Source organism: Notolepis coatsorum (assembly GCF_963971535.1).
Source record: "Notolepis coatsorum genome assembly, chromosome: 2".
Classification (NCBI taxonomy): domain Eukaryota; kingdom Metazoa; phylum Chordata; class Actinopteri; order Aulopiformes; family Paralepididae; genus Notolepis; species Notolepis coatsorum.
The window spans coordinates 17,680,040-17,707,334 of record NC_140166.1 but is presented as its reverse complement, the minus strand read 5'-3'; the positions used below and the strand labels follow the sequence as shown (position 1 = coordinate 17,707,334).

Here is a 27,295-nt window from a genome sequence, read left to right as displayed (position 1 = left end):
CAACAACTATACAGGAGTCCAGTCTCAAAGCATTTTATGCCGTTTCACTTGAGCTTGCGAAAAAGAAGAAGCCACTGTCAGACGGTGAAACGGCAAAGCAATGCGCAATACTGATGGCAATCTTTTGACAATGACAACATGGTTAAGAACTTTGAAACCGTGTCTCTCTCGCATCATACAGTGACACGTAGAATATTTGACATTCAGAATCACATCGAGGGAAAGCTAAAACAAATCATGCATGACTGCAAGTACTTCTCCTTGGCGTTGGATGAAAGTACAGATGTGACAGATGTTAGTCAACTTCTTATATATGCGAGAGTCATTAATAGCTCATTTGAGGTACATGAGGAGCTGTTGAAATTGGCCTCTTTGCATGACACTACCAAGGGTGTGGACATATTCAACGCTGTTGAAAGTGCCGTGCAGCAATATGGGGGTTTTGATAAACTGTCGGCTGTTGTTACCAATGGAGCCAGTGGCGGCTCGCCACTAGGGGCGCTCGGGCGCCGCCCCCCCTGGTTAAATGAGAGAAGAACAAGAAAAATTCTTTTTTTGTTTTTTGTTTTATAGCCCTATAAATAATATAAACATGTTTAAAATTAATAATATTTACTCATTTTAAGTATGTTTGTGTTTCCAATGCACAATATAACGTTAATATATCAAATAAAAAATACTCGTTTTCCTGAACAGGAAGTGACTCACTCCTGCCGCATTTCTCCTGCCGCATTTCTCCTAGCCGTATTTCTCGGCCCGGGCTAGACACAATAGCGCTCTGAGTGCGCGTCACTGTTTCATCGCTGTATCCGTCGCAGCCAATCAGTGCATAACGCGCTGTGCGTTGAAATATGATGTTTATGATGGAAGCCGGGCGCGATTTAAGATAAGATAAGATAAGATATTCCTTTATTGATCCCCTTGGGATTTGAAGCGGTCTAAGCAGCAGCGTCTATAATTTTTTTCCCGTAGGTGCATTTTTTTCCGTAGCCGCATTTCGCGGAGACGCTCTCTCTGATTGGCCAACGCCAGTTTCTAGGTTGGTTTTTTCTAGGTTGGTAGACTGTGTTGTTGTGATGCAGCTATTTGTCTTAGAGCGTGAGGCAAGTTCTTTCGACGGTTAAGCTTAGGCACTCTTTATTTTATTTTTATTTTTTTTATTATTGCAAAACAGAAATTATTAAAAGTCAGTACTCAACACATAATGCATAATGAAACTAACAGTCAAGGTGGTTAAAATTACATGCAAGTACAGAAACAAGACAAAAAAAAAGTCTACAATAATATTTTAACCGTATACAGTGTATATCCAGCGAAATTAACAATTATACAAATGCTTATATAGGACATACCCCTAATACCTATTTTCTAAAACCCTACACACATATGCTCCAGCTCGAACCCCCCCCTCCCGGACCCCTCCTTGGATAGTACCTCCATTATCCCTCACTCCTAACCAGACACTACCATTATAAGCTAGCTTTTATTCTCTCCACCACTTCTACCCACATTGACATTTTGGATTCGTTGAGACCCAGAATTCTTGCTGTAGATATTTCTTGATATATCACATCGAGATATGTAAGAGACCAAACTTTCCGGCACATTTTTTCCGGTTGAAACCAGCGTGATGCGATCAGTTTTTTTAGCTACTGTGATACCCGATAAGACCAATCTCTTTAGCTGTGGATTTACTGCAAACTCAAAAACATCATTCAAAAGCAATACAGAGGGGTGTACTGGTATATTCCAAGATACGAGTTTTGATAATTGATGTGTCACATCTTTCCAGAATGCCTTAACTGGTGGGCAGTCCCAATACATGTGCATAAATGTCCCTTCGTCTCCATTTGTACATTGGGAGCATTTTGAGTCCTGTTTCCGGCCCATTCTGTTCAGTCTTATAGGAGTCAAGTATGTCCTGTGAATATAGTTAAGATTGATTTGTTGATGGTCCGGGTTCCTTGATGTAAGACGGACATTTGCCCATGCTTCTTGCCAATCAAAGTCACTTTCCAGGTCTGGAATATCCCTCCTCCAGACAGTGTCTAGTTGAAGGGTTTCATACGAGGACGTTAGTAATTGATAATAAAAACCTGATACAAAACCTCCCAATGTTTCTCTTTCATAGAAAAAATTGTGGTATCTGTGGTGTTCAACTGGTATGTGTAATGGAACACTGTGAGACTTCAAACATAGGCGTAACTGTATGTAAAAAAGCCATGTGGACTCGGTGAGGTTAAACTTTGTGCATATTTCTCCATAACTACAGAAGCCCTGGTTATTAAAAATATCCCCTAATGAGTGTATGCCTTGCTCTTCCCATATAGGGAATCTTATAGGATGTTTTCCCATTAAGAGTGCATTGTTATTGAATATGGGAGTGTGATTATGCCATTTTTGAGGGTTAGGATATTTTTTGTGTGTTTCCCGCCATGTTCGGATTGCATGGGTAATTATGGGGCCAAATTTCCGCTCACAGTGCTTGATTGGAAGTTTAGTGTGTGCTATGTCCTTCAGTCTCTGTGGGGCTACTATGTTTTCTTCCAATTCTCTCCAAGATACCAAAGCCTGGGGATCAAACCATATTGTCAATGGTCTTAATGTGAAAGCCTTAAAATATTGTAAAAAATCTGGAACTGCCATGCCACCGTCTGCTTTATTTCTCTGTGCGGTGGATCTTTTTATGCTTAGGCACTCTTTCAAAGTTGGTTAAGGTTAGAGTTTGTCTTAGAGCAGGGCGATAGAACGCCAGGTAGTTTGCAGGCTGTTTGACGAGGAAATGGGCAAAGACACAGCTCTTCACAGTACTTGTTGGTTAACAACAAGCTATATATGGATGCAGTGTGGACAACTGGACATGCATGGACAATGGACATCAACACAGTCTGGACAGTGGAGTGGATATACTTTATCAAGCCCTTCTGCCTGCTGGACCACTGTGCGTTTCAACTTAACAAGGTATAGTTGCGATCTCTCTCTCTCTCTCTCTCTCTCTCTCTCTCTCTCTCTCTCTCTCTCTCTCTCTCTCTCTCTCTCTCTCGCTCTCTCTCTCTCTCTCTCTCTCTCTCTCTCTCTCTCGCTCTCTCTCTCTCTCTCTCTCGCTCTCTCTCTCTCTCTCTCTCTCTCTCTCTCTCTCTCTCTCTAATTTCGCCGCGGGTGGGGCATAACCACTCAGACAATGAATGGTAACTTGTTTAAAATGACAAGATATACATATGTGTTTATTATTGAATGGATCTGAGAGAGAGAGAGAGAGAGAGAGAGAGAGAGAGAGAGAGAGAGAGAGAGAGAGAGAGAGAGAGAGAGAGAGAGAGCTGTGCGTGTTTGTGTTGGGCTATTGGAAACGTGGTTGCATTTGACTGACTGTGATCATATATTGATCGATGGCAATGGTGATAATATTTGCCAATGCGTGCCTTGTACATGTTTGCAAAATGTTTGGTATAGCGCCCCTAGTGGAGAAGAATTCACCAGCCGCCACTGGATGGAGCACCGGCAATGAAAGGAAAACGCACAGGATTCGCCGGGCTTCTGAGGCAGAGTGGTGTTGAGTGTCCAATGCTGCACTGCATTATACATCAGGGCCCCGTTTCATGTACCTGGATAACTGAGTTAGCCGGATAACTTTAGCTGGATAACTGGGTTAGCCTGACTTTCCGGTTTCATGTACGTGGATTTTCCAGATCACCATGCCAACAGATCCAAAAGTTTGAGCCTGCTCGAAAGCAGAGTTCAAGTTCAAGTTAGCCCGATCACGCAGAGCCACGCCCCCGCAAAGAAGTGACAGCCCGTTTCCTGAAACTATTCCCACAGTCTACGATCTGCATTATACCATTCTGAATTACGTTTTTGTGCTCCATTCTTCCAGAGGGGGCTTTTGAAATGTAAAATAGACCCAAAATGCTGATATTAAATTCACTTTGTCCTAAATAATGCACGTTATATATACCGTGGCGACGGTGGCGCTCGCTCGTGCGATGTACACATGATGTGGTTATTTTAATTGTAACTGGGATTAAGATGTCTGATGAGATGCGCTGTTTGACGGATTTGAGAAATTGAATGAGCCGTTGACGTCACATTAATGAATGAGGATAAAGAGATAAACTTCATTCAAAACAAAGGATATTCTAAACACGGGTCTCTCGTTCATTAATGTATAAACAATGAATTTATCCCATCTGGCCCAGTGGCCCAGCGGTAGTGCTCAAGCCTGCCAATCCAGCGACCCGGGTTCCAATCCCGGTGTTTCCAATATGATTTTTTTGAATATAATATTAATGATTATACGCCAAAGTAGCCTGGTTTTAAGTTAAAATATTATAAATCTACATGCATTGAGGATGTCATTCTTTATATAGCTCTCAACGTGCACCAAATTGAATTATTCCTATATTGCAAAAAGAAGGAAAAGACTAGGCCGGGTCTTGAACCCCGGTCGTCCGTGTGAAAGTCAAAAGAAGAACCCGTTACACCACAGAGAAGATAAGTAAAAGATTGACTATACATCAATCAATGGGTAAGAGAGCCGTATCGTAATTCTGTATAACAGTTAACTAATAATTTTCGCTAGCAAGATCTCATTTGATTATTCAATCCAGCAGGCAAGTTTAAAGAAATATAATCTGATTGATTGAGGTAATGAGGGACTTAGAATTAGCCTATAGATAACGCATTTAACTTGTCGGCGAGGCGATTGAGCCGTATTGCAATCTGTCAATAAAGTCTTAAATCAATTAATCAATCAATGCCGTTGAGAATCAGGATCTCTGCCATCGATACGTGCTGGCTTTTCACCTAAAACGGCCGCGCGCATTTAGCCTGACTCGCAAGTCTGGCTTGAGTTAACGAGACTGAATCCACCTTTGTGAAACAGGAAAATCCCGGCTTCGAACATCGGGTTAACTGAAGCTGGATAATGGACATCTTGATCGACTTAGTTGAACCACGTACATGAAACAGGGCCCAGGTAAGTTCGCTAACATAATTTCCATCTATTGTGGGTCACTAGTAATGACCAATGCGAGTCGAGTGTAGTCAAATTATATGCGAGAGTCGTTAAATCGTTTTTCTTTTTTTCTTCTTTTGATCCACTTTTTCTCCCATTTTCTATATTTTCTCCCATCCCAATTTCGTATCATCCAATTCAACCCTCCCCTGTCACGAACGCTGTTTCTTGCCTCCCACAAGCCGGCTGCAATGTGGACTAAGTCATACATAGCACAAGTCCCCTCCGGTACTTGAGGTAACAGCAGTCGCATCTTTTCACCTGCGCAGCTCGATCTCTCAGTGGCGAGGAGTAACGCGTGGGAGGCTCACGCTGCCCCCGACACTTCCTGATTATACTGCGCAGGCGCACCAACCAACCTGTAGGAGTCGCTGTCCACAACGCCCGATCCCCACCCATCAGTTTCCCACCCCCTAATACGGCCAATGTGTATTAGTATGAACGACCAGCTAAACTGAAAGCAATGTGTTGCGCTGGGCTCGAACAGGCGAGCCCAGCGTCTCCGCATTCGTGGCGAGCGCCTTGCCCACTACGCCACGTAGCTGCCCAAATCGTTTTTTTTTTTTTTTTGATATAGGAGGCTTTCTGTGCCAAGAAGCTTGACTACAGCCATGTTATGGATTTGGTTACCAAGGTTACCAATCTAATTCGTGGAGGCAACAGGTCACTAAACCATAGAAAGTTTGTCTCCTTTTTGGAAGAGATGGACACTGATTATGGCGACTTGCAGCTACACACAGAAATCCGATGGCTGAGCCGTGGGAAGTGCTTGGAGAGATTTTTTGCGCTGCGTAAAGAAATCCCCACATTCTTGGACGAGCAACTGACGAGCGACACAAGCGCATACTGCACTAAACTCAGAGATACAGCGTTTCTCTGTGACATGGCCTTCCTCACGGATATCACTGCGCACCTTAATCGCCTCAATTTGCAGTTGCAGGGAAGAAATCAAACGGTATCGGATCTCTATGCACACATGAACGCCTTTAAGATGAAACTTGCCCTTTTCAAACATTGCCTTTTATCTGACCACCCGGACTTGTCCACACACTTTTATGCATGTGAAGAAATGCGCACAGAGATGCGCACAGCTGACCCCAAATATAAGGACACATTCGGAAAGTACAGGAGCGACATTGAAACACTGCAAATGCAATTCAATGATCGGTTTGAAGATTTCAACGGCATGCAGTCACGGATAGCGCTGTTTTCCGGCCCCCTCACCGCTACGGTGTCAGAGCAGCCCCCACCGTTGCAGCTTGAACTGTGCGAGCTACAGTCAGATCCTTTTTTTCAAGCAAATAGAAATGAGAGGGGAATTTCGTTTTGGAAACTGCTACCTGAGCCCCGCTTCCCACTCCTCAGGGACTTTGCCCTCTCTATGGCCAGTATGTTTGGGAGCACATACATTTTGATTTGATTTGATTTGATATTTTTTATTTTCGTGTCTTACATACAGATGTATGCCCAGCCCATATGGGCTTACAAGACACATAACAATAAGTATATAATAATATACTTTACCAATTACTTAACAAATGACATAGACCAAGATGGCCATAAAAAAAGAAAAATACAAGAAAATACAATAAAACGTAATATAACACAAGCTGTACTCAATGTAAATAAACAGAAAAACAGAAAAACAAGGTGAATTCAAATACAATTATATAGGATACAGTGTGTTTTGTCTCAGGTGCCATGCCTTCTCCAAAAATCCTGCAAAACCGAAGATGTCCTCCACAAAAAAACAACTCAACATACAGCTCTCAGACTGCCAAAATAAATCTGGGTTTGCAATTTGAATTTTTTCAAATAAAGCCCTCCTCAAAGTGGTGTACAAAGGGCAATAAAAAACAAAATGATATTCATCCTCCACCACTCCCAGATCACACAGAACACACAGCCGCTCCTCCTCAGGTTTACCCTGGAATCTACCCACTTCCACAGCCAATGGCAGGGTGCCAGACCTCAACTGGGCACACAGAGACCTCCGTCTTCTCTTTAAGTTTAACATTACATAAGGTTCAGTAAAATACTCATTTTTAATTGCAATATATTTTCTAAGTTTAGGTTTTTTCAAAATCTCCACCTTCCACTTATCCTGATGGATTGTTGATAATTTTGTTTTAATTATGTGAACCTTACACTGCAAATTGTTCATAAAAATCATACTCAAGTCAGTAGAAGAAAAAATCATAGACATCTCTCTTGACCAGGGATGACCGTGTGCTCTGTCCCAATTAAAAATCTTTTTAGTCACCCTGCCATTTGGCAGCTGGACCAGGCGGTTCCATAACCTCACCATTTCACCCTTTTGCTTGACCAAGCAAGAATCCCACCCCATGTCCCCTTCTATAGCCCCTTTTGGTGTGTATTTATGGACTCCTAAAAAGTATCTTATGGCCCGGTTCTGGATCGCATTACATTCAGGAGCATCATCAAAACCCCATACTCCAGCAGCATAAAACAAAACAGAACCCACCATTGAATCAAATAATTGTGTATATGTTGGAAACCCAAGGTCAGTGCACACTTTCATTTTACTCAACACGCCCCCTAGCGCCCTTCCTGCTGACTCAGACATTATTTTCCTTCCTTCTATGAAGCACATGTACTCATTAAAGGTAAAACCAAGATATTTATAAGAATGTGTGTAAATCAGAGGCGTTGGTCCAAATTGAAACTTATGACTACTCTGCTGTTCGTGTTTTTTCCTAAAGTGCATAATCTGTGTTTTTTCACTGTTAATCGCAAGTCTCCATTTCATGCACCAAGAACTCATAATATTCAACATGTTTTGTAAATTTGCTTCATTTTCTGCAAACAAAACAATATCATCAGCGTACAATAAAATACTTAGGATTATATTATCTATTGGAATACCAAGATTGGCTTGCTTGATTTCTTGCGCCAGGTCATTAACATAAAGGGCGAATAAAGTAGGAGAAAGCACATCTCCCTGTTTTACACCGAATGGTGTGGGGAACCAGCCGGTCCTAACATCATTCAGCTGCAGACAGGCAGATGGGGCCTTATACAGGCTTTTGATAGCCTTATAAAATAGTCCATCAATACCAGAACAGATTAATTTATAGTCCAAAAGCTCTCTATTAATCCAGTCAAAGGCTTTTTTAAAGTCAACAAAACAAACAAATGTATTCTTGCCCTCGTCCAATCTGGCTCTCACCACCGATGATAAAACAAAAACATGATCAATACAAGCTCTCTTAGCCCTAAACCCATTCTGCTCATCCACCAACATTTCATTATATTCTAAGTATTTATTTAATCTATTATTAAGAACACTTGAGTATAATTTATAAACTGTACTGATCAAACTAATACCTCTGTAATTTAGTGGGACTCTAGGGTCAGCTTTTGCAGATTTGGGGATGGGCTTAATAATGGACTTGTTCCATATCGAGGGGATGGTGCCTGTGTTAAAACAAGTTTGATATAAACAGTGTAATACATTCAGCAGATAGGGAGTTTTAAGGACCTCGTTCGACAACAAATGTGAGAGCAATTTCTCAAACATGAAGCACATCAAGTCAAAGGAGAGAAACAGGCTGTCAGATTAAACATTATTTCATCTGATGCAGATCGCATGCACAAACATTGAAGTTGACATTCCTGCTATTGTGCGCCAAATAGAGAGACCACAAGTGTCTCATTAAAGACAGGGGGGGGAGGAGATGATGAAGAGGTGTAGAGGGGGGGAAGGAGATGATGAAGAGGTGTAGAGAGGGGGGGAGAGATGATGAAGAGGTGTAGAGAGGGGGGGGGAGATGATGGAGAGGTGTAGAGAGGGGACCATTATTATTATTATTATTATTATTATTATTATTATTATTATTATTATTATTATTATTATTATTATTATTATTATTATTATTATTATTATTATTATTATTATTATTATTATTATTATAGCCATTATTGACTCACTGTGGGGCGAGGGTGAATGTCATGCCAGTTTGATAAAGGGTCAATGGGAGGCATGTAGTATTGCACTTTACTTTACTTGCACTTTACTTGTTTACTTTTGTAGTGTTCAGATAACACTAATAACACAAACACAAAGCAGTATTCCTGCTGCATTTCACTAAATCAAAAGTGCAATAATAAATGATTTTGTTAAATGTATAAACTTTTATCCTGCTACTAAACAAAACATTCCTGAGTGCTTCATATCCATAACATGCATTTCAGTGTTATAATGTTTTGTTTAGTAGCAGGATAAAAGTTTATACATTTAACAAAATCATTTATTATTGCACTTTTGATTTACTGTTGTAGTGAAATGCAGCAGGAATGCTGCTTTGTGTTTGTTGAGCAGTGGGCTTTAAGTTCATACAATTATTTTATTAGAAGCCTTAATTATAATTGATCATTTTTGTATATATTTGGGGTTACACAGCAATACTTTTAAATTCAGCTGTTTATAAATTCATAAAGTTGAAATTGCATTACTAAATGCATTTGAAATGGAATAAAAACAAAGTTACAACAAATTATAATTGTTTATATACCTTATTTATCACATCTGTGACTATTATGGGCTATTTGAGTGATGGGGTACTACTGGCGGGACTGCCGATAAACAATGCGGCCCCCCAGATTGATTGTGGACATTTTGTGGCCCTCACCATGTACAAAGTTGCCCACCCCTGCATTAGATGTACTCTGCAAAACTGTCTCAGAATGTAACTCCTCCACCTCAGACATTGACCCTATACCTACAGCTTTCTTCAAACGGGTGTTTAATAGTGTTTCAAGCCCTGTGCTAGATATCATAAACACTTCCCTTAGAACTGGTATTTTCCCAGATGCCTTTAAAACAGCAGTTGTAAAGCCATTACTAATAGTAAAGTATTAGTAAAGTACTTGAAAAGATAGTTTCAGTTCAAATAAATTCCTTTCTTGAAGAAAACAACATCTTAGAAGAATTTCAGTCGGGATTCAGAAAATATCATAGCACTGAAACTGCCCTCACCAAAATAATCAGTGACCTCATGCTAAACTCTGACGAGAATAAGATCTCCATCCTTATCCTGCTAGATCTCAGTGCAGCATTTGATACAATCGATCACGATATTCTAATCGATCGTCTTGAAAACCATGTCGGTTTCTCAGAACATGTACTAGGCTGGTTTAAAACATACATCAGAGGGAGGAAATTCTATGTTAAACTAGGAGATCACATGTCTGATATATACGACAACAACTATGGAGTTGCACAAGGGAGTTGCTTAGGTCCTTTACTCTTCTCCCTTTACATGTTACCGCTGGGTGATATCATCAGAGAACATAATGTAGATTTCCATAGCTATGCGGATGATACACAACTGTACATATCTGCTGAACCAAATTATACAGCGATTAGCTCCATTACAGACTGCTTACTGGCAATAAATAAATGAATGAGTAAGAACTTCCTGAAACTAAACGAGAACAAAACTGAAATTCTAATTATCGGCCCCAAAACTAAAAAAGAAACATTAATAAAGAACCTGGGAGGACTAACCCCTTGGATCAAATCGGAGGTCACTAGTCTCGGGGTTATCATAGATTCAGAACTGAACTTCAATTCTCATATTAGCAAAGTGACGAAAACATCGTTCTTCCATCTCAGAAATATAGCAAAAGTACGACCATTTATTAATCAGAACGATGCTGAGAAGCTAATTCATGCATTCATATCTAGCCGGTTAGACTACTGTAATGCACTTTTCACAGGTCTCCCTAAGAAAACCACAGAGAGGCTTCAGCTAATCCAAAACTCTGCAGCCCGACTGCTAACTAGAACCAAAAGGAGAGAGCACATTAGTCCAGTCTTAGCTGCTTTACACTGGCTTCCTGTAACATTTAGAATTTACTTTAAGGTCCTTCTCCTTACATACAAAGCTCTAAATGGACAGGGACCTAGCTACATCGCCAACACTCTAATAAATTACACACCAGCAAGAACACTGCGATCATCAGCTGCTGGACTACTAGAGGCTCCCAGAAACAGTCAAAAGAGGATCGGTAATGCAGCCTTTATCAACTATGCCCCAAAACTGTGGAACAAACTACCCCAAAACATCAGAGAAGCCAACTCGCTAGACATCTTTAAAAGACAGCTTAAAACCTCTCTTTGCTCAGGCATTTCACTGTGGGGTAATGCAGGCAAATATTTGAAGATAGATATCTGCTACCACCTAGTGGCAAGGGGAAATATTATTATAGAAACATCAGGGATATCCTGAAACAAATTGTACTTACCTGCACTATTCTTACCCTGCCTACTTTTATACACTGCCTATCAAATTCATGTGTCGGTTATCACACTTTTTACTTCTTACTGATGACTATTTTTAAACTGAATCATTTTAAACAATTTTTATTATTTGTATTAACTGTGCTGTTGTATGTCAAATACCCTGTTGTATGTCCGTTCTATTTTATAATTCTTAGACTATTTTTATATTTTTTATTACTGAATCAAACTGTAAACAGAGAGCCTATTGGGATGCTAGATCCTAATGTGAAACACTGTGATTTACCATACCTTACTATATATTATATATATTCTTACCCTACCTACTTTCATACACTTCCAATGAAATTCATATGTTGGTTCTATGATGTTAGAGTGATGCTTTGTTGTGAGGAGAAGATGACTTTTGACCTAAATCTTTTCAAAGTTGTTTAACATTCCAGTTAGGTACATCGTGAACATCACCGCCTAGCCAAGGTTGATTCTCCTAACTGGGCCATTTTCATCTGATTGAACAATCTTATCACGCTTTTTACTGTAACCTTGCTATTTACATTTTTTATTTTTATGCTCGCTTATGCCTGTATTTTTTACTGTTGTTGTATGTCCGTTCTATTTTATAATTTTTAGACTATTTTAAACTTAATCATTTTAAACTATTTTATTATTTGTATTACTGAATGAAACTGTAAACAGCCTATTAGGATGCTAGATCCTAATGTGAAACACTGTGATTTACCATACCTTGCTATGCTCGCTCATGCCTGTATTTTTGTGAAGCACTTTGAACTGTAACCTCTGTATGAAAAGTGCTATACAAATACATTTATTATTATTATTATTATAGAGAGGGACAGAGACTAAAGAGTCTATACTTACTGACCTGAGACCAGCCATAGAGAGGGACAGAGACTAAAGAGTCTATACTTACTGACCTGTGGCCAGCCATAGAGAGGGACAGAGACTAAAAAGTCTATACTTACCGCTGTGTTGAAGGCTGATCTGAGACCAGCCATAGAGACGGACAGAGGCTCCTCTTCCTCCATCTCCCAGATTTCCCTGTTACCAAGGGGTGTGTCCTGGTCACTAAGAGGCGTGTCCAGGTTGTCAAGCCCCTTTCTGATGTCAGAGTGCAGTGACTTCATAGCCTCTCTGATCTCTGTAACCTCTGTCTGCTCCTGGACACACAGCTGCACACACACACAACACACACACACACACACACACACACACACACACACACACACACACACACACACACACACACACACACACACACACACACACACACACACACACACACACACACACACACACACGCACACACACACACACACACACAATCATCATCAACCTTTATTTATTCTCGAAAAGACAATAGACCTGTCGCTAAACCACGCCCCAAATAGAATTTGTCTAATCATATCACAGCGAAAATCCTTGCTTGCAGATTACTCGGACATCACCTGAAACGCTGTTTGTAGGGCGTATCAAACCAATACCAGATGTCTGTGATCGAAACCACTGTGAAGAGTTCAGTTTCTATGTTTATTATCTAGCTAATATCTGATGGTGAAACGCTGTGTGTGGGGTACCTGTAATTCGGACACCAGGTACCCTGAAAGACTGGATGGAGGAGTATATTTTCCGAAGCCCAAAAGAAAATCAACAAATGCAAGCGATGGATTCTGCTGTGTCGTCGACCACATACACAACTGAATGTGAAGACAATTTCCAAGGACAGGTAAGGTCAATTCATAAAGAAATCATATTTGACGGCATGTATTCGAAACGTAGACCAAACTATTAGTTAGCTAACGTGAGCTGCCAACTAGCTAGCTGGTGTTATCCTAGCTAGCAAGCTACAGTGTTATCAACATCAACTTTGCCGTCATTAATTTGCTGTCTGACTTTTCTTCCTCGCTAGTTAGCTGGTGTTTTTAGCTAACTTAACGTTTGCTAACTGTCTTTTGTCCAGATGGGGAGCGCCGGCCTGTGGAGCAGCCTCCCCCAAGCCCAATGGAAGAAGGTGGACAAGAGGAGCGAGATGAACGATTGAGAAATCAACAAGCACAAATCGAATCACTGACGAGTATAAATACTGTTCTGAGACTTAATCGAGTACCAAATACATTAACACCAGAGGTCTTGCAGCACAGCCGTGTACCAGCCTATTTCAAATATGCCACTGGATTCACTTATGATCAATTCAATAATCTATGTACTGTGTTTAGTATACCTAGCAGTGAAACAGCACAGCAAACTACTGTAGCTGGTACTGTAGCTACTACTTAAGTAAAAGTAGAGAACTATTTGATATTGAATGTACTGTATTAAGTTTCAAAAGTAAAAGTACAGTACATATTCTATAGGGTGTTCTTGTATTTCAGTGCATTCAACCCTCGATATATTGACCTGAAGGTTGTTAAAGTGGTCCAGTTATGCTGCTCTGTGTCCCTCAGATTGCTGGTTTAAAATGTTAAAGTACTTAATCTTCATCAATTTATGCCATGTCTTGTATGCTAAATCTTTTTTTGGGTGGAGCCTCAGATAAATGTAGTTGAGTAAAATGTACAATATTTACTTTGAAATGTAGTGGAGTGAAAGTACAAAGTTCCCTATAATGAAAATACTCAAGTAAAGTACAAGATACAAGAACATTTATTTAAGTGCAGCTCTGACAGGAGGCTTAAGTCCTTGCTATCATGGCCGACTTGTGAGGCTAATAGTGTTTGAAGAGTTTCATTCCAAAATAAGGCTTTAGTAATGCAGTCAGTAGAGTGCAGACTGCATCCAAGGCCTAACAATCTCTCCACTTTTAGATTATTCTACCCCATACAAACACTAACAGTATGCAAAGAACAGTTTTATATAGGGCTATCAGGGCATGGAATTATCTTCCAAGTGACATACGTGACATAAGAGGTGTAGCAAGCTTCAAAAATAAATTAAAATCTTACATGTAGCCAATATTGACAATGCTGAGATATGCAATATGTTACCATTGATGTACATATTTAGATATAATATGTTTGTGTGTTAATGTTGTTGTGGTTCCTCGGTTGGTACGTCTTGCTATGTTGTGTTTCCTTATTTGGTATGTCTTGCTATGTTTTAATTGTATTATGTTTTAATTGCAATGTATATGTTGTAATGTTTTAATGTTGTCTCGGACCCCAGGAAGACTAGTTGACGTCTTGGCGTCAGCTAATGGGGATCCTTTGCTAATAAACAAATAAACAAATAAACTTTGCTGTTACTTTCACATTTTACTGGGTAGATGACGGAAACAACAGTTGCTGATATTGCAAATGTCAACAGACCAGGCTATTAATCCATAATGGAGGTACTAGAAGAAAGGTTACAGGGTAACCAAAATCAACATGTTTCTCCTTCCAAGGGTCATCAATAATCACAGCAAATGTTGTGACTGTATGACTAACAGGTCAGGAGATTGACAATGTAGAGGATGTGCATCCAGCGATAACATTTTAATTCGATTTGTGAACTATGGGTCTGCGGTTGGGACAAAATCAATTTTAAGCCTCGTCACAACATTCATTTGGCTACAAGAATATAATGTTAAATTACCATAGATATCACAACAACACATGATATTGTTCGCTATTCCAGCACTGTTTGTATTTTATATCGTACATCCATTTGTGTAACTGTAAATCCATGTATATTTATTGTATATATTAAAAATAGTGGCTATTTATGTACACTTTAGTTGTGGGTTTTCTTTTCTAATCAAAGTGATCTATCTTGAGAATGTGTTGTATATGCATTTATTTATATTTATATGAAATATAACTTATACTTAGTGTTATAAGAAAAGCTATGTCCTGTACCCATATACTGTGATTTACAGGTATTTTGGTAAATGGTAAATGGCTGTATTTATATAGCGCTTTTATCCAAAGCGCTTTACAATTTGTTTCTCACATCTTACCCATTCACTCACACATTCACACACCGACGGTGGAGGCAACCATGCAAGGTGCCAACCTGCTCATCAGTGTCTTGCTCAAGGACACTTCGACACGCTGCCCGGGAGGACTGAGAATCAAACCGGGAACCTCCGGATTACCAGACGACTGCTCTACCTCCCAAGCCACTGTCGCAGACTCGCCCCCTATTACTAGGTCTATTTTATTATTAGGTATTTCTACTTTGGTCTCCATCACTATACATTTATAGTTAGTGTAATCAATCATTTGACCTGATGTACACTAGAATGTGCAGCATACCATTCTCTGACGTCTCACCCCTTTATGGAGGAGGATTGTTGGCATATTTACCTGGGTCACAAAAGAACCAACATAGCATGTTTACAAAAGAGGTGGATTATTCTGGTTGCAGAATGACAGCTCTCACTTTTTTCCTCATTCCCTCCCCCATCTAGTGACACAACTGTCGGGTCTAGCTCGTATACTGCGTTGGACCACTAGCCTAAACTAAATGTATCAGCAATAGTATAATCATGGATTATCGTCATAGTTCTTGTAATCTTCAATCAAGTCAACTGTAATGCGCAGACGTTATCTATAGCTAATGCTTGCATCACCATGGATCGTCTAAGGTAATAATGTGTTAGAAATTACTACCCCCGCGGCCATCGTCAACAGTCATTCACGGCTTGAGGTCCCCCCGCGGCGATCGTCATTCACGGTCGACTTTGTTTGTCTGACTTTTCAAAGGGGGCGTGGCTGAGCGATAGGTCTATTGAGGTCACCCTCATTTTCAATGTCGTCGAGACATCACAGACATTTCAATGCACACATTTCTACAATATAACAATAATAAATATGAATAACTATCTATATAGTATAAAATGAACATAGGCATAAAATCAGCACACAGATTTAACTCCCTCAACCCACCGACACCCCAGGGACCCCCCGCATGAAGAACCCACCACAACCCCCACAGCACCCCAAAATGTCCCAAAGGTCCCAGCGCCATCCCAGACCACCCACAACGCCACACGCCCCCCCATCCAAACACCACCATGTCCATCTACCAAAACATCATCCAGAATCACCCCCCCCCCCCCCCCCCCCCCTCCCCCGGCACGGCTACAGGCCATAGAGGACACGACCCACCACCCCCCCACAGAATCTGAAAGCAAAAACATAGAACCCACCCATCCTCCCGCACCGGCAAGGCCACCAGGACCAGAGGCAACAAAGCAGCCCACAGAAATGATACCCCCACCACCACACACAAACAATCCAAGTACACTCAAACTACCCGCGTCCCCCTCCAACCACGACACGCCCCACCGGAAACTGCGTCCCAGATGAAGACAAAACACACACATAGGCCTGTCACAATAACACATTTTGCTGGGCGATTAATTGTCCCAGAAAATATTGCGATAAGCGATATTATTGCGGTTTTGAGAGATTTATATTTTTTGAGAAATGTATTTCCCAAAAGTTTTCAATTAACCTTTTTTTTTTTTTTTTTACTAATATAATAATAGCATAATAATGCAAGGAACCCGTTTCAAAGTGCAATAAACCTTTATTTAACATTGGAAGACATTTTAAATATCCTAAATAAAAAAATGCTCAGTTTGATTGTTTATTATAAAACAAACTGAAACTGGAAACAAGCCCTCTGTCTGGCTTTTTGTGTCATCCTTTTAACATGTACATGTATTATTAATGTACCTTGCGGTACCATGTACAAAATGTTAATAAAGTATGAGGAAAGAACTGTGGAAACGTAATAAATAAAAAGGCAGTAAAACAATAATCAAATAAACACCAAAATATATACTATCTCTATTGGAATGGAGACTTCAGCACAGGATAAAGTAGGGATGGGCAAAAATAATCCAGATCGATTGATCACATGATGTACTCGAGTACTCGTGGAGGAAAACGCTGTACAAAATAAACGTCTTTTCCGGTGTTTTAGACTTTTATTTTGAAACCCACCCACCGACCGGAGCGGAAGTATTGTTGTTATTATCCTAGCAGCACCTATGAGCGGCCAACTTGTCTCGTCCGGTTCTGTGTTTTTGAGCTAATGATAAAACAAATGTTGAGATTGTTGGTGAACAACTAACTTTAGGTTAGTTTTAACGTTAGCTACTAACGTTAGATGCAGCTACTACAGGCAATAAACGATGAGGAGGAAGCGTCAAAGCCGTATATAATAGAATAGTAGCCCTGTGGTGCATAGGCACGACTCGAAACTACCTGTTATAATAAATTAATTCATGTTTAACTTGTCCCCGTGTCCAGTCCTTTGACTAGCCCCACCCGTTCATAGTAAACAATAATGCATGTAATTGTATTAACGTTATTCTGTGTTGTAGCTATGCTATACGTTGTATTTCGTTTGTTAGCTATTTAGCTAATGTTGATAGCATTGAATAGCATCAACGCTAGATCTTTAATCTTTATTTCGCAGTCCAGTTTCTCCGGGCAGTAGCGAGTAACTACTTGGGTCTAAAAATAGCTACACTACAAAAAACGCTACTTGGTTAAAAGGAGCAACACTATTGAGAAATGTAGTTAAGCTATGTGGCGTTGCTAGTGCCCCACGGAGCTCCCGTGCTGTACTCTGTAGTAAGGCCAGCGGCCCCCCACACAGAGAGTGACTGACAAGGGGTACTGGTTCCGCCTCATTAAAACAAACGCGCAAATAGCAATTAATCGCGCCCGTCAAAATCATTGCATTCATTTTAATTATCGCGCCGATTAATTGATTTATTGCTTATCGCGGCAGGCCTACACACACACACACACACAAAAGAAACACACACAAGCACAATAACACACACACACACACACACACAGTGAGCCAAGTGTGTGTGTGCGCATGTATGTGCGTGTGTGTGTGTGTGTGTGTGTGTTGAGTAGGGTGACCATATTTTTGATTTCCAAAAAAGAGGACATGCTGGCCCCAGCCTCGAGATACTTAATGATACTTTGCACAATCGAAGCGGGCATGGCCACCTTAATTTCACTATATGTCTTGTGTATGTATGTGATGAATAAACCTCTTGAATCTTGAATCTCTACTCAAAGTTTACTCAAAGATGCCTTATTGTTTTAACTTCTTAACATGCACCCAGAAAAGTGGCCAATTTTTTTTACTTGAACTTGAGGACTGCATACTTTTTTTGCAAAGCTTATCTTTATACTTTATGCTTAGCACACGCATAAGCCTGGTCTCTTTTGAAAGATAACATTCTGACATTTCTTACACAATAAAGAAAAATCACTTTTAGTGCTAATGAGTAACATAGGGCTGAACTTGAGTTGAACTTGAACTTGTGTACTCGCGTTTTTGTGTAGTAGTTGCAATATTCTAAAATAATATATATATTTTTTTTGTATAAGCTGGAAAACACAGCAAATCCATAGCCTGAAGTCTTATGTAGTACAGGTCCATATTTTATAAAAATCCGTTCAGAAATGAGTCTTCTAGGAGACATCCGGGTAAATGCATGTGCCAAGAAAAAAGCTCTCCATCTCTCCATTTCCTGATCCAAGTAAATTAATTCGGAATTTGTATCACTTGATCCTGTCTTCGTTTGTCAATTTTCACCTACAGTAGATCCCTGATTCGCACACTCCAACGTGGGATATCACTGGAAAGCTATACACTCATTGTTGACTACAAATTACAACGCTGACCAATAATTTTCGCAATCAGCGGATGATTGAATTCCGCAGCCTCGGGAGTCCGGGGTGATAATCTGGCGTAAAAAGACGCTCGCCTGACCATAGGCATACTAACTAGGTAACTAATAGGTAACTCGAGAACCGATGAACGGATTTTGTCAAGTGAGATGGCATTCGAACAACAACAAATAGTGCTTTAATTCGGTAATTTATATGTTCAGCGAGAAATGCAGCCCGAGCCTTCAGACGCTCGCAAAATGCCGTGAAACTGAAACTGAAAAACCCGGACATTTTCATGAATTTATAACCCCCCCCCCCGGACGCCCCAGACAGGGCGTGAAAAGAGGACATGTCCGGGCAAAAGAGGACGTTTGGTCACCCTAGTGTTGAGACAGCGCTGGCCGTCAGCAACACTAGTCACAACTCCCCACAACGCACCCCAATGGAAGTGATGTCATCTTTGGCAAAAATGGACAGCCGCAAGTGTGTGTGTGTGTGTCTGTGTATATGTATGCATGTTGTTACAGTGTGTGTGTGTGTGTGTGTGTATGTTACATTACAGTGTGTGTGTGTGTGTGTGTGTGTGTGTGTGTGTGTGTGTGTGTGTGTATATGTATGCATGTTGTTACAGTGTGTGTGTGTGTGTGTGTATGTTAGATTACAGTGTGTGTGTGTGTGTGTGTGTGTGTGTGTGTGTGTGTGTGTGTGTGTGTGTGTGTGTGTGTGTGTGTGTGTGTGTGTGTGTGTGTGTGTGTGTGTGTTACCTTGTCTTTAAGACAGTCCAGCTCTCTGGTGGTGTTGATAAGTTCCTGTTGAAGCTCTGTCACTCTCTGCTCACACACACACACACACACACACACACACACACACACACACACACACACACACACACACACACACACACACACACACACACACACACACACACACAGTTAATATACTGTTATATAATTAATATACATGATAATATAATAAGGCTGTCAAAGTTAATAACGTGTTAACACACAATTATTCTAACACCACTGTTCTTTTAATGTTTATAAAAAAATATTCACTCTGTTTTGAATTTGATGCAAATTTGCCAATGAGGGTCATCCTTTTGTGTTAAATGGCTGCATAAGGCTATGTGTCCACCGCAGAAGTTTTTTTGAAGGCGGACCGCTTTGAAAAAAGAAGAAAAAAAGCTCTGAGCGTTTTTCTGAATGCAACTGAGGCTCGCGCCAGCCACGGCTCCGCCCCTTCCTCGATGAGTTACATTGATGAGCGCGCTGCTTTTCCGAAAGTTGAACTAGTTTCAACTTTATGAGCTGGGAGTGCTCCGCCAAAAACGCTGCCGCCGAGAGCGCATAAAACGCGAGGCGCGGTGCTGGGAAGAGGAGCGCGCCCCTGACGCTTCTCCAGCATAGAAATGAATGACAGAAAGGAGCTGACAACTCATAAAACGTCCGCTGTGGACACATAGCCTAAAGCAAGCATTTGTTGACTCTCATGTTGATAAGAGTATTAAAACTTGAAAAATATCCATTTAAGGTAGAACAGATAAAAAAATATGCGATTAATTACGATCAACTATGGACAATCATGCAATTAATCAGATTAAATATTTGAATAGATTGACAGCCTTAATAATATGATAATTTCTACTCATAACATACATGCTATGAGCAGAGATTAACATACACTGCACAGGTACACACAAACACACAAGGGTGCCCGCACCCCCCCCCCCCCCTTTTCCCCTATTGCCCCCTTTCCCTAGCCCTCTTGATTGTGAAGCGACCTTGGGTTTCCTGAAAGGCGCTATAGAAATGTAATTTATTATTATTATTATTATTACACACACAGACACTAAAGCCTTCTAACCTGTAGAGTCAGTTTCTCTCCGTTCTCCTCAGAACTATGTTCAAACCATCTCCGCTCTAGCTCTGCCTCTTTCTGATCTAGCCCCTCCTCTTTATGCTGTAGCCCCTCCTCTTTATGCTGTAGCTCCTGGCCTGTTTGTAGAAAAACAGAGAGAGACACAGAGAGACAAACAAAAAGAAAGACAGACGGAGATAGAGATAGAGGGAGAGTGTTTTTTATGTTGATCAGTGTGTATGTTCTGTATGTGTTCATCAGGCAGGGCTGACTGACACGGTTCAGGCTGGTTTAGTTTTACAACAGATATATTGTTACAGCTCATTAACTACAGGTAGTTAAAAGTTAACACTAATGTTAGCAATGGGTCATTAGCTACAGGTAGTTAACACTAAGGTTAGCAATGGGTTATTAGCTACAGGTACTTAACACTAATGTTAGCAATGGGTTATTAGCTACAGGTAGTTAACACTAATGTTAGCAATGGGTTATTAGCTACAGGTACTTAACACTAATGTTAGCAACGGGTTATTAGCTACAGGTAGTTAACACTAATGTTAGCAACAGGTTATTAGCTACAGGTACTTAACACTAATGTTAGCAATGGGTTATTAGCTACAGGTACTTAACACTAATGTTAGCAATGGGTTATTAGCTACAGGTAGTTAACACTAATGTTAGCAACGGGTTATTAGCTACAGGTACTTAACACTAATGTTAGCAATGGGTTATTAGCAACAGGTAGTTAAGTTAACACTAATGTTAGCAATGGGTTATTAGCTACAGGTACTTAACACTAATGTTAGCAATAGGTTATTAACTACAGGTAGTTAACACTAATGTTAGCAATGGGTTATTAACTACAGGTAGTTAATGTTAAGGTTAGCAATTGGGTCATTAGCTACAGGTAATAATTGCTAACTTTAGCAATGGGATATTTGCTACAGGTAGTTAACCCTAACATTAGCAATGGGTCATAACTAGGGTAGTTAACACCGTCTGAATCCATTCCCTTAGGTAATAATGCCATAACTAACCAGCAGACAGCAATACCAAAGATACTGGATACAGGAATATGTTATAATTATGTAATTCATTAATGAAATAATGAATCATTCTCTTCTGTGGGAAGGGCTCTTATTCAGTGCTATCATGGACGCTCAGATAGTTGAACACGTCACAAACATGGAGGTACTATATAGCCTGGATGAAGGATGGCAAGATGTCCACCCATTCATTTCAATGTAAGTTGCTCATACTGAGTAAGTAAGTACATACTGAGTTGTGCGAGTCTCTCCTGCTGCGAGGTGAGGCAGCGCCTCCTGTCTTCCAGCTCTGTCACTGCAGCTGTCAACTTCTTCAGTCTCAATGACCAAACCTTCTCCTCTTTACACACTGACTGATACATGCCCTGGAGAGAGAGAGAGGGGGAGAGAGAGATGGAGAGAGAGAGAGAGAGAGAGAGAGAGAGAGAGAGAGAGAGAGAGAGAGAGAGAGAGAGAATGCTTATTTGAATTGCCAGGGGAAACCCTTAGTGACCATAATTATACACTTCTTGTGATTTTGCCCTATAGACCACCACAACACTTCCAGGATTCTGAAATCATGGAGGAGATTGCGGGGGGAGCAAATTAATGGATGTGGATGAGAGCTTTGATGTAAGTGGTTGCAGCTACGGCTGTGTGGGTGTTAGAGACATGATCGAATAGACTTTTATGCGCCTGAGTCTCCTGAACACGGCGCGACCTATTCCAAATTGATCGGAACTAAATCGGCCGAGCTAAAGTCCCTTTTTCAGCACCTACTCCCCATACGCATGCGCAGATTGCCAACAGATTCAGAAGGCGCGCCAAGCCGCAATGGAATGTTCCACCATCCTAAAAATAATTTAGGATTAAGCATTTCAGACATACATGTTATTACAATATATATATACATACAACAAGCAATAATAGCAGTGAGGGGGGCACCATGACAGACAGGGGGTTGGGGATGTTACTGGGTTGAGAAACAGTTGCAGGAATCAGTGAGAATGTTCAACCTGATGGCTGCATTAGAGAACAGTACAGTAAGTCTGAGTACCACTGGTGTAGAGTATTTAAACATGATGGCTGCATTAGAGAACAGTACAGTAAGTCTGAGTACCACTGGTGTAGAGTATTTAAACTAGAGTATTTAAACCTGATGGCTGCATTAGAGAACAGTACATTAAGTCTGAGTACCACTGGTCTGGAGTATTTAAACCTGATGGCTGCATTAGAGAACAGTACATTAAGTCTGAGTACCACTGGTCTGGAGTATTTAAACCTGATGGCTGCATTAGAGAACAGTACATTAAGTCTGAGTACCACTGGTCTGGAGTATTTAAACCTGATGGCTGCATTAGAGAACAGTACATTAAGTCTGAGTACCACTGGTCTGGAGTATTTAAACCTGATGGCTGCATTAGAGAACAGTACATTAAGTCTGAGTACCACTGGTCTGGAGTATTTAAACTAGAGTATTTAAACCTGATGGCTGCATTAGAGAACAGTACAGTAAGTCTGAGCACCACTGGTCTACAGTATTTAAACCTGATGGCTGTGTTAGAGAACAGCAGCAATCGTTACCCCAATACAAACCCTGACTAACCCAAGCCAGTACTAACCCTGACCCAAACATTTCAGTCAAAAGATGTTTTATTTTCTTTAATTCCTGTTGATAGTATAGTACCTGTGTGTTTGTGTGTGTGTGTGTGTGTGTGTGTGTGTGTGTGTGTGTGTGTGTGTGTGTGTGTGTGTGTGTGTGTGTGTGTGTGTGTGTGTGTGTGTGTGTGTGTGTGTGTGTGTGTGTGTGTGTGTAGTACCTGTGTGTGTGTTAAGTCTCTCTGCAGCTCCTCCAGCTGTAGTCTGGTCTGTTCTGCTTCCTGCAGCTGCTCTTTGCTGCTCTGGAGAGCCCTGCTGGACACACACAGCTCCTACATACACAGTACACACACACACACACACACACACACACACACACACACACACACACACACACACACACACACACACACACACACACACACACACACACACACACACACACACACACACACACACACACACACACACACAGGCATGCACGCGCACACACACGTGCATGCACACACACATATGTCATAAGACATTCACTAATTATTGATATTTATATAGGGGAACTACAGTATCTATATAAAAGTACTAACTACTTTTACTAAATATTTATATAGGGGAACTATCTTTATAAGATTACTAACTATTGATATTTATATAGGGGAGCTATCTTCATAAGACTACTAACTATTGATATTTATATAGGGGAGCTATCTTCATAAGACTAATAACTATTGGTATTTATATAGAGAGGTATCTTTATAAGACAGGATATGATGTTTATTAAACAGGATATGGTGTTTATTAAACAGGATATTGTGTTTATTAAACAGGATATGGTGTTTATTAAACAGGATATTGTGTTTATTAAACAGGATATGGTGTTTATTAAACAGGATATGGTGTTTATTAAACAGGATATGGTGTTTATTAAACAGGATATGGTGTTTATTAAACAAGATATGGTGTTTATTAAACAGGATATGGTGTTTATTAAACAGGATATGGTGTTTATTAAACAGGATATTGTGTTTATTAAACAGGATATGGTGTTTATTAAACAGGATATTGTGTTTATTAAACAGGATATGGTGTTTATTAAACAGGATATGATGTTTATTAAACAGGATATGGTGTTTATTAAACAGGATATGGTGTTTATTAAACAGGATATGGTGTTTATTAAACAGGATATTGTGTTTATTAAACAGGATATGGTGTTTATTAAACAGGATATGGTGTTTATTAAACAGGATATGGTGTTTATTAAACAGGATATTGTGTTTATTAAACAGGATATGGTGTTTATTAAACAGGATATTGTGTTTATTAAACAGGATATTGTGTTTATTAAACAGGATATGGTGTTTATTAAACAGGATATGGTGTTTATTAAACAGGATATTGTGTTTATTAAACAGGATATGGTGTTTATTAAACAGGATATTGTGTTTATTAAACAGGATATGGTGTTTATTAAACAGGATATGGTGTTTATTAAACAGGATATGGTGTTTATTAAACAGGATATTGTGTTTATTAAACAGGATATTGTGTTTATTAAACAGGATATGGTGTTTATTAAACAGGATATTGTGTTTATTAAACAGGATATGGTGTTTATTAAACAGGATATGGTGTTTATTAAACAGGATATTGTGTTTATTAAACAGGATATGGTGTTTATTAAACAGGATATGGTGTTTATTAAACAGGATATTGTGTTTATTAAACAGGATATTGTGTTTATTAAACAGGATATGGTGTTTATTAAACAGGATATTGTGTTTATTAAACAGGATATGGTGTTTATTAAACAGGATATTGTGTTTATTAAACAGGATATGGTGTTTATTAAACAGGATATGATGTTTATTAAACAGGATATGGTGTTTATTAAACAGGATATGGTGTTTATTAAACAGGATATGGTGTTTATTAAACAGGATATGATGTTTATTAAACAGGATATGGTGTTTATTAAACAGGATATGGTGTTTATTAAACAGGATATGGTGTTTATTAAACAGGATATTGTGTTTATTAAACAGGATATGGTGTTTATTAAACAGGATATGGTGTTTATTAAACAGGATATGGTGTTTATTAAACAGGATATTGTGTTTATTAAACAGGATATTGTGTTTATTAAACAGGATATTGTGTTTATTAAACAGGATATGGTGTTTATTAAACAGGATATGGTGTTTATTAAACAGGATATTGTGTTTATTAAACAGGATATGGTGTTTATTAAACAGGATATGGTGTTTATTAAACAGGATATGGTGTTTATTAAACAGGATATGGTGTTTATTAAACAGGATATGGTGTTTATTAAACAGGATATTGTGTTTATTAAACAGGATATGGTGTTTATTAAACAGGATATTGTGTTTATTAAACAGGATATTGTGTTTATTAAACAGGATATGGTGTTTATTAAACAGGATATTGTGTTTATTAAACAGGATATGGTGTTTATTAAACAGGATATGGTGTTTATTAAACAGGATATTGTGTTTATTAAACAGGATATGGTGTTTATTAAACAGGATATGGTGTTTATTAAACAGGATATTGTGTTTATTAAACAGGATATTGTGTTTATTAAACAGGTTATGGTGTTTATTAAACAGGATATTGTGTTTATTAAACAGGATATGGTGTTTATTAAACAGGATATTGTGTTTATTAAACAGGATATGGTGTTTATTAAACAGGATATGGTGTTTATTAAACAGGATATGGTGTTTATTAAACAGGATATGGTGTTTATTAAACAGGATATGGTGTTTATTAAACAGGATATGATGTTTATTAAACAGGATATGGTGTTTATTAAACAGGATATGGTGTTTATTAAACAGGATATTGTGTTTATTAAACAGGATATGGTGTTTATTAAACAGGATATGGTGTTTATTAAACAGGATATTGTGTTTATTAAACAGGATATGGTGTTTATTAAACAGGATATTGTGTTTATTAAACAGGATATTGTGTTTATTAAACAGGATATGGTGTTTATTAAACAGGATATGGTGTTTATTAAACAGGATATTGTGTTTATTAAACAGGATATGGTGTTTATTAAACAGGATATTGTGTTTATTAAACAGGATATGGTGTTTATTAAACAGAATATTGTGTTTATTAAACAGGATATGGTGTTTATTAAACAGGATATGGTGTTTATTAAACAGGATATTGTGTTTATTAAACAGGATATGGTGTTTATTAAACAGGATATTGTGTTTATTAAACAGGATATTGTGTTTATTAAACAGGATATGGTGTTTATTAAACAGGGTATTGTGTTTATTAAACAGGATATGGTGTTTATTAAACAGGATATGGTGTTTATTAAACAGGATATTGTGTTTATTAAACAGGATATGGTGTTTATTAAACAGGATATGGTGTTTATTAAACAGGATATTGTGTTTATTAAACAGGATATTGTGTTTATTAAACAGGATATGGTGTTTATTAAACAGGATATGGTGTTATTAAACAGGATATGGTGTTTATTAAACAGGATATTGTGTTTATTAAACAGGATATGGTGTTTATTAAACAGGATATGGTGTTTATTAAACAGGATATGGTGTTTATTAACAGGATATTGTGTTTATTAAACAGGATATGGTGTTTATTAAACAGGATATTGTGTTTATAAACAGGATATTGTGTTTATTAAACAGGATATGGTGTTTATTAAACAGGATATGGTGTTTATTAAACAGGATATTGTGTTTATTAAACAGGATATGGTGTTTATTAAACAGGATATTGTGTTTATTAAACAGGATATGGTGTTTATTAAACAGGATATGGTGTTTATTAAACAGGATATGGTGTTTATTAAACAGGATATTGTGTTTATTAAACAGGA

The 27,295-nt window shown here is 39.0% G+C and overlaps 1 protein-coding gene across 1 annotated transcript in view; it reads right to left on the bottom strand.

The window, feature by feature from the left end:
* The window catches only part of cntrl (centriolin), a gene marked incomplete at its 5' end in the record, with an annotated part of 174,056 nt that overhangs the window by 11,113 nt on the left and 135,648 nt on the right, over positions 1 to 27,295 (bottom strand). The window contains 5 exons of the mRNA XM_084308086.1: positions 12,260 to 12,466; positions 19,690 to 19,755; positions 20,789 to 20,919; positions 22,061 to 22,193; positions 23,628 to 23,738. Coding sequence (XP_084164212.1) covers positions 12,260 to 12,466; positions 19,690 to 19,755; positions 20,789 to 20,919; positions 22,061 to 22,193; positions 23,628 to 23,738 — 648 coding nt within the window. The remainder of the gene's footprint in view (positions 1 to 12,259; positions 12,467 to 19,689; positions 19,756 to 20,788; positions 20,920 to 22,060; positions 22,194 to 23,627; positions 23,739 to 27,295) is intronic.